Raw genomic sequence first — 16006 nt, 5'->3', positions numbered from 1 at the left:
AAGTAGTTATTTCTAACTTTGGCGCCGTGTATACTATTTTGTATTGTAGAGATAAGAATCAAGACAAACATTCATTTACTCTATCTAAAATTCTCAACTCAGGCTGCGTCAATCTCAAATTTCAAGTCAAAATTATAAGTCAAAATTATGAAAGAATTGATATTAGTGCTTATGGTTTAAAAAATCTCAATCAAGATGAACTAACACAAAAATCAAGTATAAACTAAGACAATATTCAACCCTTTCTAAAAAACATATTCATTGTCAATCAAGTTCTTATCATTGGCTTTTCATGTAAAAAAAAAAAAAAAAACACACACACACACACACACAATTTTTATTTATTTTTTAACAAACAAAGCACACACTATTCCCACCCCCAAACTTATTTGGAACATTGTCCTCAATGTTTCACAAACAAAAGATATGCATGCAAACAAATGAGAAAAATAAATAGTAAAAATAATATAAAAACATAAATAATAAAAAAGAAAGTTGGAGAGAACACACCTAGATGGGCTGTGAAAGCTTAAAAGAAAATGTCAAATGAAAAGAAAACATTAGAAAAGAAAAATACTAGAAAAGAAAAACAAACAAAGAAAAGAAAACCTACTATTAAAATAAAACAAGAGTGCAAAAATGGACTTAATTAATCCTGATAAACAGGATCATCTAAAAGTATCTCCTAAACTTATGGTGTTCTTAACTCTAAAAATAGTTTTAATCTTTGATCATTGACCTTAAATAAATCACCATTTTTAGGATTTTCAATCTCAATTGTTCCATAAGGGAAGACAGTACGAACTATAAAATGACCAGACCATTGAGAACGTAACTTACGTGGAAAGAGATGCAATCGAGAATTATACAAAAGTACTTTCTGACCTGGTGTAAAGGATTTTCTCAAAATGTGTTTGTCATGAAATACCTTATTGGAAACGTCAAGTGATCTTTATGTTTCCATTGACAAATTCAATTTGCTTTTTTTCTTTTTCCCTAATTTCTTTTATTTTTGACCCAACAAACAAGGAAACATGCTGGCAAAATTTTCCATTCAAGAGTACAAGTATATGGTTGAGTCTAGGGATGTCAATTTTTCCCGATGAAATGGGATCTTGCGGGATCTCATCTCATTTGGGACGAGATTGAGACATATTTTTGTCTCATAAAAAAATTTAGGGATGGGAGTGGAACATTTTATCCCAATTACGTATGTAGGACGAGAGTGAGATTGACAAATTTCGTCTCATCCCGTTTCATTACCGATTAAGAATGAAAATTTTTTTAATTGGGATGGGATACCGCTAGATCCCATCTCTTTTGGGACGGGATTGAGATATATTTTTGTCCAAAAAAAAATATAAAAACGGGACTGAAACATTTTTTCATCTCATTTACATATATGGGATGGGATGGGATACTGAGATTGGTAAATCTCATCCCATCCTGTTCCATTGCCAACCCTAGTTGAGTCTTTCTGGACCGTACGTATGTGTGGGAGCATATGTTATGTCTGAGTTGGGACTTCAATTTTGATGAGGTGTGGTAGTTATTGAGAAAGGGAAATTATGTGAACATCTTCCAACTCATTTCCTTTTTCCGTCTTCGTTTTCAAGGATTGTTGAATGTGGATGTCGAAATTCCAAATAAACATGTGGATGTCAAATTTCCAAATAAACTGAAATCTGTGGGGATAACTTCATTTGTGGAAACACAAAGAATGCTATTTTCAATGTCTTTTTCAATCAAATAAAGCATGCTAATCTGTTTCTTCTCTCTTAAGCCAAAATTAAATAAACAAAAATAAAAGTTATACAATGCATGATTTTAATATATTCCAATAATTTTGCGTCCATTCGAGGTAGCATAACCATTTGGTAGGTAATATTATTTGTACATAAAATTATACATGGTCATTAAAGATAAGAAACATTTCATTATAAAACAAACTTATTCATTTTACTAATTTTGTCTTTGTGTACAAGTATCCTTACTTTATTTTTCATATGCAAATAGCATTTTCCTTAATAGTAATATGACCTAGATAATGTTACTTTATATGCAAATGTAATACTTCTTTATTTTGTATTAAAGAGAAGAAAAAAAAATGCACGCTTAAGAACTACAATGATGCTACTTGTCTTTATTTTGTATTAAAGAGAAGAAAAAAAACTCTATGTTGCTCAAGTTTCCTTGAGCGTTCTTTGGAGAAATACTTGTGCATGATTAATTATTACCTCAATAATCTGTTAAATTGGCAGTACTCTAATCATTTGGCCCTACATAAAAAGTTTTTCTCGTAACACTAAGGACGTATAAAAAAAGAGTAATGATACAGCCACAAACTCTTGTACAAATTTATTTTGTACAAACTGACGTGGCATTAATTCATTGGTTGAATGAAAATATAAATTAATAAAAATAAATCATGTGGGTCAAGTGATATTTAATTCAACCAATCTTATCATGCCACATCAGTTTGTACAAAATAAGTTTGTACAAGAGTTTGTGGCTGTATCATTACTCATAAAAAAATATTGATTTATCACATAGAATGAGAAAATTAAAATGGTGGGGTGGCAGCGAACATACATACAAACATGGTGGGGTGCAGCGAACATACATACAAACATGGTGGGGTGGCAGCGAACATACAAACAAACAGAGAGGTTTCAATCTAAAATTTCGTGGTGCGGAAAATTTGAGAAAAAGAATAAATTATAAGGTTTAATCGTTTTAAGTTTTAAACCACTTAAATTCTATTGTTTTAAAATTTTATCAAACTTTTCCCTCATTTTAAAATATCTCGCACCTGAAAACTATTATATATATATATAAAAGTCTGATTATGGTACAACTATGCTATTGTGTCACAGTTACATCCGGTCGATGGATTCATTTGGATGGGTCCATCGAGATCCACCGATCGGGTGCAATTGTGACACGGTACCCAGTTACACCATAATATTTCTCTCTAAGGTTCGGCTACAGTGCAACTGTGGTACTGTACCACAGTTACATCCAGCCGTTAGATCCATTTAGATGAGTGAGGTCCATCGAAATCCAACGATTGAGTGCAACTGTGATACCATAACACAATTGCACCACAATTTTTCCTTATAAGGTCCGACTACGTGGAGTTCGTGAATCGAGTGTCTTGTAACATACATCTTCTTCAATAGTATCAAAATAAAAATTGATTGGAGTCGTACATATAACGTAAAGATTTTCAGTATATAAATTGAATAAGCACCCCCCGACGGGCAATAACAATCAACTTAACTCAAAATTAACCTGAAAAAGAAGAAGAAGAAGAAGAAATGAAAGAGCAAGCGGCGGGAGTAGAAGTGATAATGGTAGGGGCAGGAACGTCCGGCCTGGCGACGGCGGCCTGCCTTAGCCTTCAATCAATCCCTTACGTAATCCTCGAAAGAGAAAATTGTTACGCGTCCATCTGGAAGAAATATTCCTACGATCGCCTACGTCTGCACTTAGCAAAGCAATTTTGTCAGCTCCCTCACCTGCCATTCCCTTCTTCTTATCCGATGTTTGTCTCCAGAGCCCAATTCATTGAACACTTGGATCACTACGTTTCCCATTTCAACATCGGTCCGTCAATACGGTACCAAAGATCGGTTGAATCGGCGAGCTACGACGAGGCAACCAATATGTGGAACGTTAAGGCTAGCAACTTACTAAGTCCCGGCCGTGAGATTGAGGAATATTATTCCGGGAGGTTTCTGGTGGTTGCAAGTGGGGAAACGACCAACCCTTTTACGCCGGATATTCGAGGACTGTGCTCTTTCTGCAGTAGTGCTACCGGGACTGGAGAAGTTATTCATTCCACTCAGTATAAAAATGGGAAACCTTATGGCGGCAAGAATGTGTTGGTCGTTGGCTCTGGAAATTCTGGCATGGAAATTGCACTGGATCTAGCCAACCATGCCGCCAAAACCTCTTTAGTTGTCCGTAGCCCGGTGGGTAAATTCATTATTATTTCACTTGGCATGCACCTATTTTTTTTACCTTAGTTTCTATATATCTATCTACTCGATTAATTAATTAATCAGGTTCATGTGCTGTCGAGGGAGATGGTGTATTTGGGGGTAGTTTTATTCAAGTATGTTCCATTCGGCTGGGTCGACACATTGATGGTGATGCTTAGCAGGCTTGTTTATGGAGATTTGAGCAAGTATGGGATCCCCAAGCCCAGGGAAGGTCCTTTTTTCATGAAAGCTGCTTATGGAAAGTACCCGGTTATCGATGCCGGCACCTGTGAGAAAATCAAGTCTGGGCAGATTCAGGTAATTAATTACTAGGTGATCAGATATTTATTATTTGAATGACCGGGCTGGCCTTCCTCTCTCTCCCTATATATACACACAGGTAAATATACCTGCACTAACAAAAATTTTAAAATACATCTAAAATATTATATTAGTTATATAATAAATATAAAATTATAAGTATATACTATGAAAAATTAATATGTAAGTAGTAATTATATTAATTTTTTAATTACACATGTCGTATATAACTAAGTTTTTTTTTTTTTGAAATGGAAATTTTCATTAAAATAAAAGCATTACAAATATTTTAATAAGCACAGAGGTGGAACATGACTCCACTCTCTTGGACCTGACATAGAACCTCCTGCTCGAGCAATAGAGTGAGCAGCAAAATTCGCAGATCGGCGCACAAACGAGAACTGAACTTCTCCTAAAGACTTGGCTAGGGACTGACACTCCTCAATGATAAGGCCAAACCCATTGGGGCTGGAAAAATTTTCAGTTAGAGCTTGAAACACTTGAAGGTTATCCATTTCGATAATGACATTCGGTAACTGCAGCCTTTTAACCCAGCTAAGAGCTTCTCTAATACCAAGCGCTTCAGCCTCTCGTGAATCAAAAATGCCCGGAAAACACTCACATCGAGCTGTCACAAATTCACCCCCAGAGTTAGTAATGACACAGCCCACACTAAACTTTCCTTGAGCCTTAAAAATGGCAGCATCAACATTGCATTTTAACCAGCCAAAACAAGGCTTCTCCCAACAAACAGCCCCATGATTACCATTTACGACATTAACATCAGCTAAGAATAGTTGTTTCCTTGCACTTTGCCACTGGAATAAAAACCTTCCAGCATAGTTCAGGACTTGCAAGACACTACTGCTTCTTTGGTTCCATAACCGATCATTTCGCTGTATCCATATCCTCCAACAAATCATGGCAGCCAGCTGACAATTCTCCCTACTATATGTTGAGAAAATGGATTCCAACCACTCCAAGAAAGAACTATAATGGCCAAGAGACCCAACAACAGAGGACATCCAACAAGATTTCGCAAACCCACACTCTAGAAGAGCATGTGTAACTGTCTCACTACATGCATGACACAAAGAACAAGTAGGCATAATATCCACTCTACGTTGAACAAGATTTTCCGCAGTAGATAAGACATTTGTCGCAGCCCGCCAAAGGAAATTCCTCACCTTTCCTGGAACCTCCAGTTTCCACAATGATTTCCAAATACGAGAAGAAGAGTTGGTATCCTTGTGAGTTAAGTACTTATAGCAGCTACGGACTGAATAAGCGCCACAAGGATCATGTAACCAATACCATACATCAGATTCTCTACGATTACTAAGAGGGATTTGCAATATCAGGTCTTTATCCCTTGAATTAAAAATATCGGCAATAACATCTAGATCCCAACATCTTTGATTTGGCACCATCAAGCTACTCACCATCAAGTATATAACTAAGTTAGTTGATTGTTGTATTACTTGTGATATAATTTAAAATTCCTCCTGCACAGGTATTGCCGGGAATCGAGAGCATTAGAGGCAACGAGGTGGTATTTGAGAATGGACACTCCCATCACTTTGACTCGATTGTTTTCTGTACTGGCTTCAAGAGATCAACAAATTGGCTCAAGGTAATATAATATTTATATACATATATATTGGAAAGAGGACGATTCTCACTTTGCCTCCCCCCCAAAAACAAATCGCCTTTTACCATTTTATTTTTTATTGTTTCTATAATAATTCGTTACCCTTTCGCGTTAATGGTTTCAAAAAGTACAAATCAATCTTAGATTTATTATTATTATTTTTTTAATTTTCTTGTTGTTGTTGTTGTTGAGTAGGGAGATGATTCTATGCTGAACGATGATGGAATTCCAAAGCAAAGTTACCCAAATCATTGGAAAGGGAAGAATGGTTTATACTGCGTTGGATTGTCCGGGAGAGGACTCTATGGAGCTGCTGTTGATGCCCAGAACATTGCTGATCATATCAACTCCATTTTACGTCCCTGTTAATTAAATTTGTGTGCGCAATTTTTTATGCTGTCGTGATTTTTAAATTTGCTAGCTGTTAAATAAGTTTGTTGTGTTCTTTAGATTTGCCATTATGAGATAATATATACTATTAAATTCATTTTGTGTCCTTGCCAGTTTGATATTTCAATTACGCTCTGTGTGTGTGTGTGTGTAATGTGTGTGTTGTCTTCATTTTTGCTCATTTATTGCCATGCCTGCCCAAAAGATGGCATATATGTCATTGTTGCTGATTACATCTAAGTATTTGGTATTTCAGTATCAAATGGTATGTACACTGGTTGTGTAGATCACATCGGTGTTGATTCGACTAGGGATGCCAAAATCCCTGTGAACCTCGAAAAGTCTCAAAATTTTAATCAGGGAGGACTTGGTCGTCCGGCCCAAGCCTAAAAATAACTCGGGCCAGGTTCGACAAAATTGCTCTGGCGCCTGAACTCGATCCGAAATTGGTATTTTAATAACACGGGACCAGAGGAGGAGACAGAGACTTGCCGTGGAAAGTTTGTTTGACATAAGTTGTCTGACGATTTTGCCCTTGAAATGAAGATTACGTCTCATGACTTTAATCGCTCGGTGGTTGTGTTTCTGTTTGATTTCTGTTTCTGCGTCTGTTCTTCCTCTTCGCTTTCGGTAAGTAAAAAAAATGAATAAACATTAGATGGAGTTTTATTCAATATGTAAAATTTTGTTAATTTGTAACGTGATTGGAATTTTGGTTATTATAAGAAAATAAGTTCTGGATCGGATTTTAAAATACTTTATTTGAATACTCTAAAAATACAGTTTGTTCACAAAATGTAATTGCCAATATAATTCGCCAGAAACCCAATTCCAGATTACTTAAATCACGGCGGGGGCTGCAGTATGTTCACAAGGTAAAAAATGCAGTACGTTCACCATTATTAACTTCTATTATGAATAAAATTAATAATTTTATTGTCACAACATTACATCCAATGCTTTCATGGCTAATGATAGCAACCTCTGCTACAATAATGCTCTCGCTGAAAAAATCATAAAAAATAAAAAATAAAAAAGATAAGCAGGAAGTTGTTGGCCCGATGTTCGAACTCAAAAAACCCAACCGCCAAGAGAATGAAAAACCGGCCATTATAATTGTTAAAAAAACCCATTTTTTTGGCCCTGAAAGGACCCGAAAGCGGAAGCCTCGGCATTGAGACTTGGTGGTCCACTGCCGGCAGTATCACTCTCACCGTGTCTTCCCAGTTCCCACATGGCCGATCGTGAGAGAGTCTTTTTGGATTGAACTGTCAACATCTCATGATTATGCCCACTTAAGTCCGTCAAAACCAATTTCCAAATCTGAAACTGGGCTGTCGCCTGAATCTTGATTTATTGCCTGATTTCCCCCCAAGGGATCCACATATGGCTCCAACAGATCAGAAGATCTTTCAGACGGAATTCCATAATCTTTGAGAATGCATGATGAAGCAGCTACTGCTGCTTCTCTCTCCAAAACAGCAAGATAATTATCTTCAAACTCGAAAACTAGATACTTGTCCTTGCATGCTGACCAAGAACATGGGAGAATAGTGATAAGAGTACAGTGAGAGTGAACAAAACAGACAACTAGAGGATGCTATCACTTACAATCGACTAGGTGGGCTAGGTGATGGATGTTTTTTATTCTAGTTCCATTGAACTTCAAAACCTACAAATTTAATTTAAAAAAAAAAAATGAATACATGTACAAATGAGCAACTTTTAGCCTGCTGAGTATAAATGTTAAAAGACATCTTGCCTGCTGATTGCTCATATCCTCATATCCAATGCTTACTTCATTTGCTAAGACCTATCAATAGGAAACAAAAAGGGGAAACAAAGCTTTGATGGATAAATCATCACAAACTTCTGTTAAAAATATATGTCAATCCAACAAGATATGAATCAGACAGAAATCACTGCCACAATTACAGAATAAAAGAGCCACTAGCACTAAGCAGAATGAAAGATTTGAGCTTTAAGCACAACTAATAATCTAAATGTCCAATGTACAATGTTAGAAGGAATATCATTTAGCTTACCTGTGATAGGATCACCATTTGTTCTCCTTCGAACCTTGCCAAAGAGTATCGTGCCTTGGCTAGCAGTTTCAGCTAATCAGAAAAAAAGACCATCAAAATCAATTTCTGACGAAGAATTATCCAATTTGCTTACGGAATGTTGATTCAAATGAAAACTATACTTTAAAGACCTCTATAAGAACTTACCCCTATGGAGTCATCACATTCTTCCCTGCAACGTAGAAAAGTCAAATAAAAATAAATAGTTAGCACTCAAATTTTGAAAGGAAAGAACATTCTACGGGAAGGAGCATTTATTATGCGGCTGAGTGCACAGGGAAAAAAATATGTAGCATACTCTATCAGTGGTTCCGAGAGAGGGGTAAACACCAAACCAGCAATTATGAGATAAGAAGGCTGGCCTCCATCAATATGATACGGAACCTTGAAGTAAGCAATGAGAAATTAAATGCAGTTAGTTTAAACATGAAAGCCGATGACAAATAGATTTCTCAATAGAATTTTCTACAAGGCCAAGTCAATGCTATACCAAGTGCACTCGTGGATTTAAGACTACTTTAACTTTCATGAATGTCCCTGCTCTAATAATACCGAGCTCTGCTACATCGCCTGCAAATCTGTGTAGGAGTGCAGTAGATATAATGATCACTATAAGATTAAGCCTAAGTATATATAACGATCATTGTAAGATTAAGCCTAAACATCACAGAATTATGAATGAATAAGACAATACTAGAGGTAATTAGAGCATAATTTAATGACTGAAGAAAATAGAAAAGGGAATAAAATAAATAACAAAGGGCATAACCTGTCCATGCAATAGTCTAAAAGACATGGAATAAACAAAATTGTAAGTCTATACTGGTATGTATTCACAACAAACAAAATCCAACTATACAAAAGGTATTATAGAGTGCCATAAGCTTCTAGCCACAACCAAAACATGATACCTTCTTGGCAGAACTAATTGATCAGGTTTTAATTTCTTGAAGGATCGTCCGCAGCATCCCATTAAACAGTCAAAGTTTGCAGTACATGCCTAAACAGTAGGGGTGGTAGATAAAAGGAAGTGAAACAAGTACCCCACACATCCAGTGGAATCATGTGATGCACGAGTATAGCTACAACATAGGTTTCAATCTCACTAGATCAACCACATGTAATGTTCTCATACATTATACATTGAACAGAAAGTATAAAAATAAGATGATTATATATATGTAATATGCCTTTACTTTTGACTAATGAGATAGCGGAATGCAATGCGCTCATTTGAACGGAATGGCACAGTTCCTTCAGACCCCACACAGACATCATCAAAGCTTACAATCACGTCCCCCTGGAAATTCAGAGGTAATATCAAAGTTTGAAACACATAAAACACTGTAAATAATAAAAAACAAGCCATATACCAGAAGCAGAAGTATTAGGAAGCCAGCTTGACAAGAATGAATGAAATTCAATACAACAAGCTCCTGAGGCTTTGAAGTGCCAGCATACCTCCTTTAAGATATTATTAGCATCGGATGTGGGTTCAACTCTCCTTACCAGCACACCCTGCAAACGATAGATTAGTTCACTAATAAAATGAAGCTTGCTGATGAAATCTGAGCCTCTGAGGCATGTTGAAATGCTATGCAGAGTATACATAAACAGCCAAATAATACTCTGTTTTGTATTAATACATCCGTTTCTTTTAATCAATTGACACAACCACCAAAAAAAAAAACTGATCTTTTATAATTGACTGATGCAACCTTTTTCACAATAATATTAAACAAGTTCTTTGCATGCATTTATTGTACTCTAAATGATTTTTCAAATATTTATTCACATTTCCTTGGCGGTTGGCACAAATATATGACTATGATACAACTGTAAATTCTATCATGGTCCACGGTATATGTTTAAGCCTTGGTTTAAATTTCAAAGTTTAAAAATAGTTACTTGGATTCTATCAAATTGGAAAGCACAGATTCCTTTAATCAATCTTGTTATGGTATCCACATCGACCAATTCCTTTATACCAATAAACACCAAATTTATCATATTCCACACTTGGAGGAAATTTAGAGACAACTCATTGACAGTGAAATCTTTCAGAGTGCACGCACACAAAAAACCCACAGCACCTAATGAACACCAAGAACAATACAGAAGAGAAGAAATTTGCCAAAAGAAATTACATCAAAATTTTCAGCAGGTGTGACACTAAGAAAGTGTAAAATAAATTCTTATTTAAAGGACGCCTCTGGAAAAGGACGCACCTCATTAGACGGTACTTTTAAGCATGTACGTAGCGCTGGATTCTCAAGCTTCTGCAGCAATACACCAAGGCAAGGGAAACCTGGAGTTAAGGTATCAAAGTCGTTTTTGAGTTTCTGTACATCATGATTTTGTTTAGCAAAGAAATAGTAAGTGGTAAAGTTTGCTGACAGATCCTGAAGGTGTCTATATACTGAATTGTACAAATTGCCAAAACTCAGCAACTCAATTATTAATATATTTGCTTCTCTAGAACTTACAACTAAGTGTACAAGCATGGATATGTGCCAATACAAAGGTATATACATTTATATAAGCATATTACATTGTGAAATGAATATATAAAAACTTGCAATAATGGTTTTACAAGGAAAAGTAGTTTTCTTAAAAGCATAAATAAATAAATATTAAACTAAGCAATATCAAACATAGCATGTAGTGGAACCTCTATTACAAAGAAGTTATCATGTCCAAAGACCAGACTGGAACAAGAAGCTTGAGGAACATGAAAATTGAATTTTTATCATTAGCTAACATGAACATTAGTAACATCTCTCAGGTTATACAATGAATTGACACAAAATCTCCAATGCATAGCACATAGACAAATAAAATCATTGCCTAGCCAAAGCCTAACACATATAGATTGCATATATAGATCATAAAAAATATATATATCCCAGAAGTGAAACGTGAAAAAATTAAAGGCAAGAAGAGATTCGCACCAGTGTACTTCCCATTCCTCTCATAGTCACTCAAAAAATGAGATACAACCGTGGTTGGAATCACATATCCAATATTTTCAACCTCTTCAGATCTGTAGACCTAGAGAAAGTATCTTCTAAAACAATTTAGAATAACAGTTTGCAGCAAAAACTACAAGTAACAATAAGTGATCTTCACACGAGCAGAGAAAAAGAATAATCAGTGGTTAAAAATAAGAAACAAATTTAAAACAATAATAACCAAATGGGAAAAAAAATGATTTCACAAAGTTTAAAAAATAATAATTAATAGAAAGAAAAGGATTTTACGCTACATAACAGTCATAACTGGAAAGATACTAAGAAATAAACTACGTAAAACTAAAAACCCATACACCAAAAGCGGACTGGATTAAATCAGTAATATATTGATCCAAGAAAAAGATAATATGCAGAAATAACTACACACATTTCTTTAATAAAAGACCAGAAATTCTACCTGAAAGGCCACCCCAATGCACTCGCCCTTGTCATTGAATGCAGGACCACCACTATTACCTATAATCTAGCAGGTATAAGCAGTGGCTATCACAATGATATAGAATAATGCCTTAACGAGAAAAAAGGGGGAAATACAAAAAGTTCTGATATTAAAGCACATAAATATGTGCAATTTTGAAACAGAAAAGCCTTTTATGAAAAAGAATTCAAATATTAAAATTCCTACTGACCAGGATTTATTGCCGCATCAATTTGAATGCCCAACAATTCAGATGACCCATGAGCATATGATGTGACCTAAGCAAATAACACTGGTGAAACTCGATGCTATATAATTGTTTAAAAACATGTTGACACAAAGAGCAGACAACTTGATAGTTAGCATATAGTTTCAACTTGATTGGGAAGGTAAACCATACCTCTATACGTGATACAACTCCCTTTGTTACTGAAATGGTGTCTCCTCCAAGGGGATATCCAACAACAGTTACTGCATCCTGGCCACCAATAAAGCAAAATAAAGGAGTTCAAAACACACAAATGAAGAATTTTGCGCTAGTAAAATGCAATAGATTCCATAACTAAAGATAACTTTATAATCTGCAAAATCTGTATTTTCATAATTTGTTAAGCAATATAATCTAGGTAAATACCATTGAGCCAAGTTCACTTAGATGGATGATCATTCTTTTTGTTGAATCATGTTAATGTCAGATCTGGATCTGACCGGGGTATAATTTCAAGAATCCTATGATTGATATTATTATGCTTTTTATGATGTATTTTATGATGCAACAGAATAAGTCTGTACACATGATAAAACACAGATACACCATCATTTGAAGGGGAAGAGGCAATTTAAACCTGAAGACGCGGCAAGTGCCCAAGACACAGGGGTTCAGCATCCTTCCAAAATTCCTCACTTTCAACTGAAAGCAAAGCTATATCACAGTCAACACCCCTAGCTAAAACCTGTGCATTAAATACCAAAGATGAGTGTAAGTGGCAACAAATATTTATTTTTCAATAAGCATGATAAAACCTCAATCGAAAATACGACAGAAGTGAAGCAACCGAGAAACAATTCCACTGATCTCTAAAATGTAGAAAGAAAACATAGATCAAATCAAGATCCTAAAACCAGAAGTTTATTACAATTAAGTAAACAATATCAGAGAGATTAAAAGTTTGACCATTTCTCTGTTGCATGCTATTTTGCTATGGAATGTTTGTGTTTCTACTCGGCAATTTATGCGTTTTAATTGGTTCATTTGATTTACAGGTACCGATAACTGGACTTGTTCCTAAATTCATTACAAGTTTGGTCAAAGAAAATTCTATCAAGTCACAACATCTGAATTATGAGGCATATTCTAAGAAATGGACTAAAGAACAAATATAAGAAACAAAACAACTGTTACAACCACAAACCATGAAGCGCAGTTGGCAATCATGACAGAAGCACTAACACTATAGTCTCTTCACCAATTCTAACTTAAGCTAAACGGGGAAAAGCCAGAACAGAGTTGACATTGCATATAACACACCTCTTTATAGCAAATCCGTATCTGTTTACCTTTGGTTGCACCTCTTGATGTTATAGAGAAAAGTTTGTCATCATCATCTAGAAAAGAATGTCTGGCTACATCTAAATATGTCAAGCAATTTTAATGTGACAGTGAAGCCTGTTAAAAAATGTTGCAGATCGAGACATACTGATAAACATGTTTGTTTTTATATTAGAGCAATACCTTGGCCACGTATTTGGTATCATCTCCCCTTCTCTTCACTTTAACCTGCAAAAAGCAAAATCAGCAGAGCACAACTAGGAAAGTAAATTCATAAAATCTTTGAACACTGTACTAATATATTCAGTCCAGCAGTCCAGGTAACACAGATACAATAAAGGTTATATCTATTCAATGTATTCTTTCATGTACACTAATCTCAACAATCCACACGTTTCTGCTAGTTTTGTCAAGGAAAATTTTAAAACCAAGGCACTTCTCATGCTTGTCTAGATGAAATATTCAGCAAATATCTTCACACCATTGTTTAATCAAGTATTGACAAGGGATTTAAATGAAACAAATTCTCTAAGTTGCCGCTCCTCCAGCATGACCAAGAAATGCCAGTTAATCCACTTCAAGTAATCTAATAGTCATCTTCAGTTGACTACAGAGCTCAGCAGGTAAATTAATTGGCTCATTGCAGGGTTAACAGAATTTAAACTCTATAAATACAGAAACACCCTTAGTTAGCAGAAAACTTTCTCAAAAGTAAACAACTTGATAAAATTACAAGCAGAAAGAACATAAACCTAGTAATTGCTATTACATATCAAAATTTTATTAGTGGTGAGCAAAGTAAGCAATAAAATCCAGGCTCCATTACAAACCCCTTAAAAACTTCTTTTGCCACAACATAGAACAAGCCTCCATGTTCATACACGTGCCCCCTACCCAGAAATGGCAGATCAGGCTTTATGGAATCATATAACTGATACAATCTGCAGTAATTTCACTGGAGTTTTAACTCCAGCAAATATCCAAAACTTTTTTTCTGAAAACACAATGGTAATTTCAAACAAGTGCAGAATTCTAAATAATACTCTACCTAACAAATCTTTATAGACATAAAATATCCGTCACAAGTTGGAGAGCCAAGTAGATTACCTGGGTATAGTGTTCCACACAATGTGCATTTGTCAAAAGTTTCCCGTCCCCAATCATAAAAGCACTGCCATAAGAAAAAATTAAAATTTGAACTTGGCTGTGCAATAAACCACTAGAGTTAAATAAAAAAACTGGAAAGAACAAACTGAACTCCTCATTCCTCTTTTCTCTTTTTAAATGTTCATTCAACTGTCTAACATGTGCATCTTGAACAGCAAACAGACAAAGATTTCTAAACCTGCCTTCCAGTACTTGTATACTGCCTTTGCTTTTGCCAAGGAAGGGAATAATCGGGAGCCGTATGGGTGCAATAAACCTTGAAAAATACAAAAGAAGCAGATATCCATTAATGCATAAACAAATAAATACAAAAAAGAATAAAACCATTTTCCAAAAGTTGTTGAAAATTAAATTTGGAGCCATTTAATTAAATAAGTTTATTTGCAGAATAAATAAATAGAAATAAAAAAGAGAGATCAAACTTTTACCTTGACAACAGCATTAAGAAACGCTGCATCTTGAAGATTCCCTGATTCACTCTGAAACAAGATTAAACGTAAACTCCTCAAGAAAACAAAATAGAGAATATAATTTGTATAATGTTCATTAGATTCCAACTCTCAAGAATGCTACCAGCTGCTCCTTCGAGTCAAACTGAAACTCCTTCTTGTCTTTTCTCTGCGCGCCGAAAGATTTAAATGCCGTGGATTGAGAACGTTCGGTTTCTCCTTTTCCATCTTTCGATCTTCCCGGAAACTTCCTCTGCCAAAAAAAGGATTCTTTATGAATCAGTACCGACTGAGAACGGATATTAAAATGCAAGAAAAAAGGAAAAAAAAAAAACCCAGGCTAGGGTTTATTACATCAGTGGTGCTTGATTTAGAAGTTGATGGTGAATTTTTAAAATTCTGATTCTTATGATTAGCAGAAGCAAGAGATGTGTGTGAGGTGGCAAGACGGCGTTGGGAGGAAGTGGAGCAAGAGAATTTAACAGAGGAGGTGACCGCAGAGAAGCAATAATTGGCGACTGCTATGGCCATAAGATTTAGACTTGCTTTCGCAGCGCAGCAACAGAAATTAGAGACTAGAGAGATATTCAAGTCAAGCAAGTACTGGGATTGGGGACTAGGAAGTAGCTTGCTTCCTTATCCTTACACTACCATATTACTATAACTAAACTGAGTCGCTTAAGAAACTGGATTAGGTTGTCACTTGATTTTGGCGCCTCCCCGATTTTAACCAATGGGGTTCTTCCATACTAAGCCAACACAAGATCCCGTGGCTCTCTAAGCTGGAAATGGGCCTAGGCCCATGATCTCTTTTTGGGTATCGAGATGAACTAGTTGGGCCCAAATGGGCCCTTTTTTGTTATTATTATTTGAAATTTATTTCTTAGAATGATTGTAGTTAAGGATCTGACTGAATGAAATAACAGAAAATTAACGTTGATTCTCTAAATAACACTGTT

General features: G+C 35.4%; 2 protein-coding genes across 2 annotated transcripts; one reads left to right on the top strand and one right to left on the bottom strand.

Annotated features, from left to right (window-relative positions):
* The first annotated feature begins 3174 nt into the window (after positions 1 to 3174).
* Positions 3175 to 6417, top strand: LOC18048164 (probable indole-3-pyruvate monooxygenase YUCCA10). Its single transcript, XM_006444158.2, has 4 exons — positions 3175 to 3977; positions 4071 to 4304; positions 5821 to 5940; positions 6154 to 6417. The coding sequence occupies exons 1-4, from the start codon at positions 3321 to 3323 to the stop codon at positions 6325 to 6327; spliced, it is 1185 nt and encodes a 394-aa protein (XP_006444221.1). The 5' UTR covers positions 3175 to 3320; the 3' UTR covers positions 6328 to 6417.
* Positions 6418 to 7215: 798 nt separating this feature from the next.
* Positions 7216 to 15748, bottom strand: LOC18048163 (protease Do-like 2, chloroplastic). Its single transcript, XM_006444153.2, has 21 exons — positions 15402 to 15748; positions 15172 to 15300; positions 15027 to 15077; positions 14781 to 14854; positions 14539 to 14602; positions 13615 to 13659; positions 12728 to 12835; positions 12283 to 12360; positions 12094 to 12160; positions 11862 to 11920; positions 11384 to 11483; positions 10661 to 10740; positions 9894 to 9950; positions 9629 to 9732; positions 8923 to 9010; positions 8731 to 8816; positions 8580 to 8604; positions 8394 to 8465; positions 8111 to 8161; positions 7960 to 8020; positions 7216 to 7878 (listed from the first exon to the last, which is right to left on the bottom strand). Exons 1-21 carry the CDS (start codon positions 15576 to 15578, stop codon positions 7634 to 7636), a joined length of 1821 nt encoding a protein of 606 aa, XP_006444216.1. The 5' UTR covers positions 15579 to 15748; the 3' UTR covers positions 7216 to 7633.
* Between the last annotated feature and the right edge of the window lie 258 nt (positions 15749 to 16006).

The sequence above is a fragment of the Citrus clementina genome, unplaced genomic scaffold, assembly GCF_000493195.1.
Source record: "Citrus clementina cultivar Clemenules unplaced genomic scaffold, Citrus_clementina_v1.0 scaffold_3, whole genome shotgun sequence".
Lineage (NCBI taxonomy): Eukaryota > Viridiplantae > Streptophyta > Magnoliopsida > Sapindales > Rutaceae > Citrus > Citrus x clementina.
Note: the sequence above shows the minus strand (reverse complement) of the source record. Positions and strands in the feature narration are given on the sequence as shown.

Bases quoted from the DNA above. Each gene is read 5' to 3' on its own strand.
- LOC18048163 (XM_006444153.2), bottom strand. From the start codon at position 15,578: ATGGCCATAGCAGTCGCCAATTATTGCTTCTCTGCGGTCACCTCCTCT. The intron at 15,078-15,171 runs GTAGCATTCTTG...ATCTTGTTTCAG, and splicing joins TTGACTCGAAGGAGCAGCTG to AGTGAATCAGGGAATCTTCA. The intron at 12,161-12,282 runs GTATGGTTTACC...TTATTTGCTTAG, and splicing joins GAGTTGTATCACGTATAGAG to GTCACATCATATGCTCATGG.
- LOC18048164 (XM_006444158.2), top strand. From the start codon at position 3,321: ATGAAAGAGCAAGCGGCGGGAGTAGAAGTGATAATGGTAGGGGCAGGA. The intron at 4,305-5,820 runs GTAATTAATTAC...CCTCCTGCACAG, and splicing joins TCAAGTCTGGGCAGATTCAG to GTATTGCCGGGAATCGAGAG. The intron at 5,941-6,153 runs GTAATATAATAT...GTTGTTGAGTAG, and splicing joins GATCAACAAATTGGCTCAAG to GGAGATGATTCTATGCTGAA.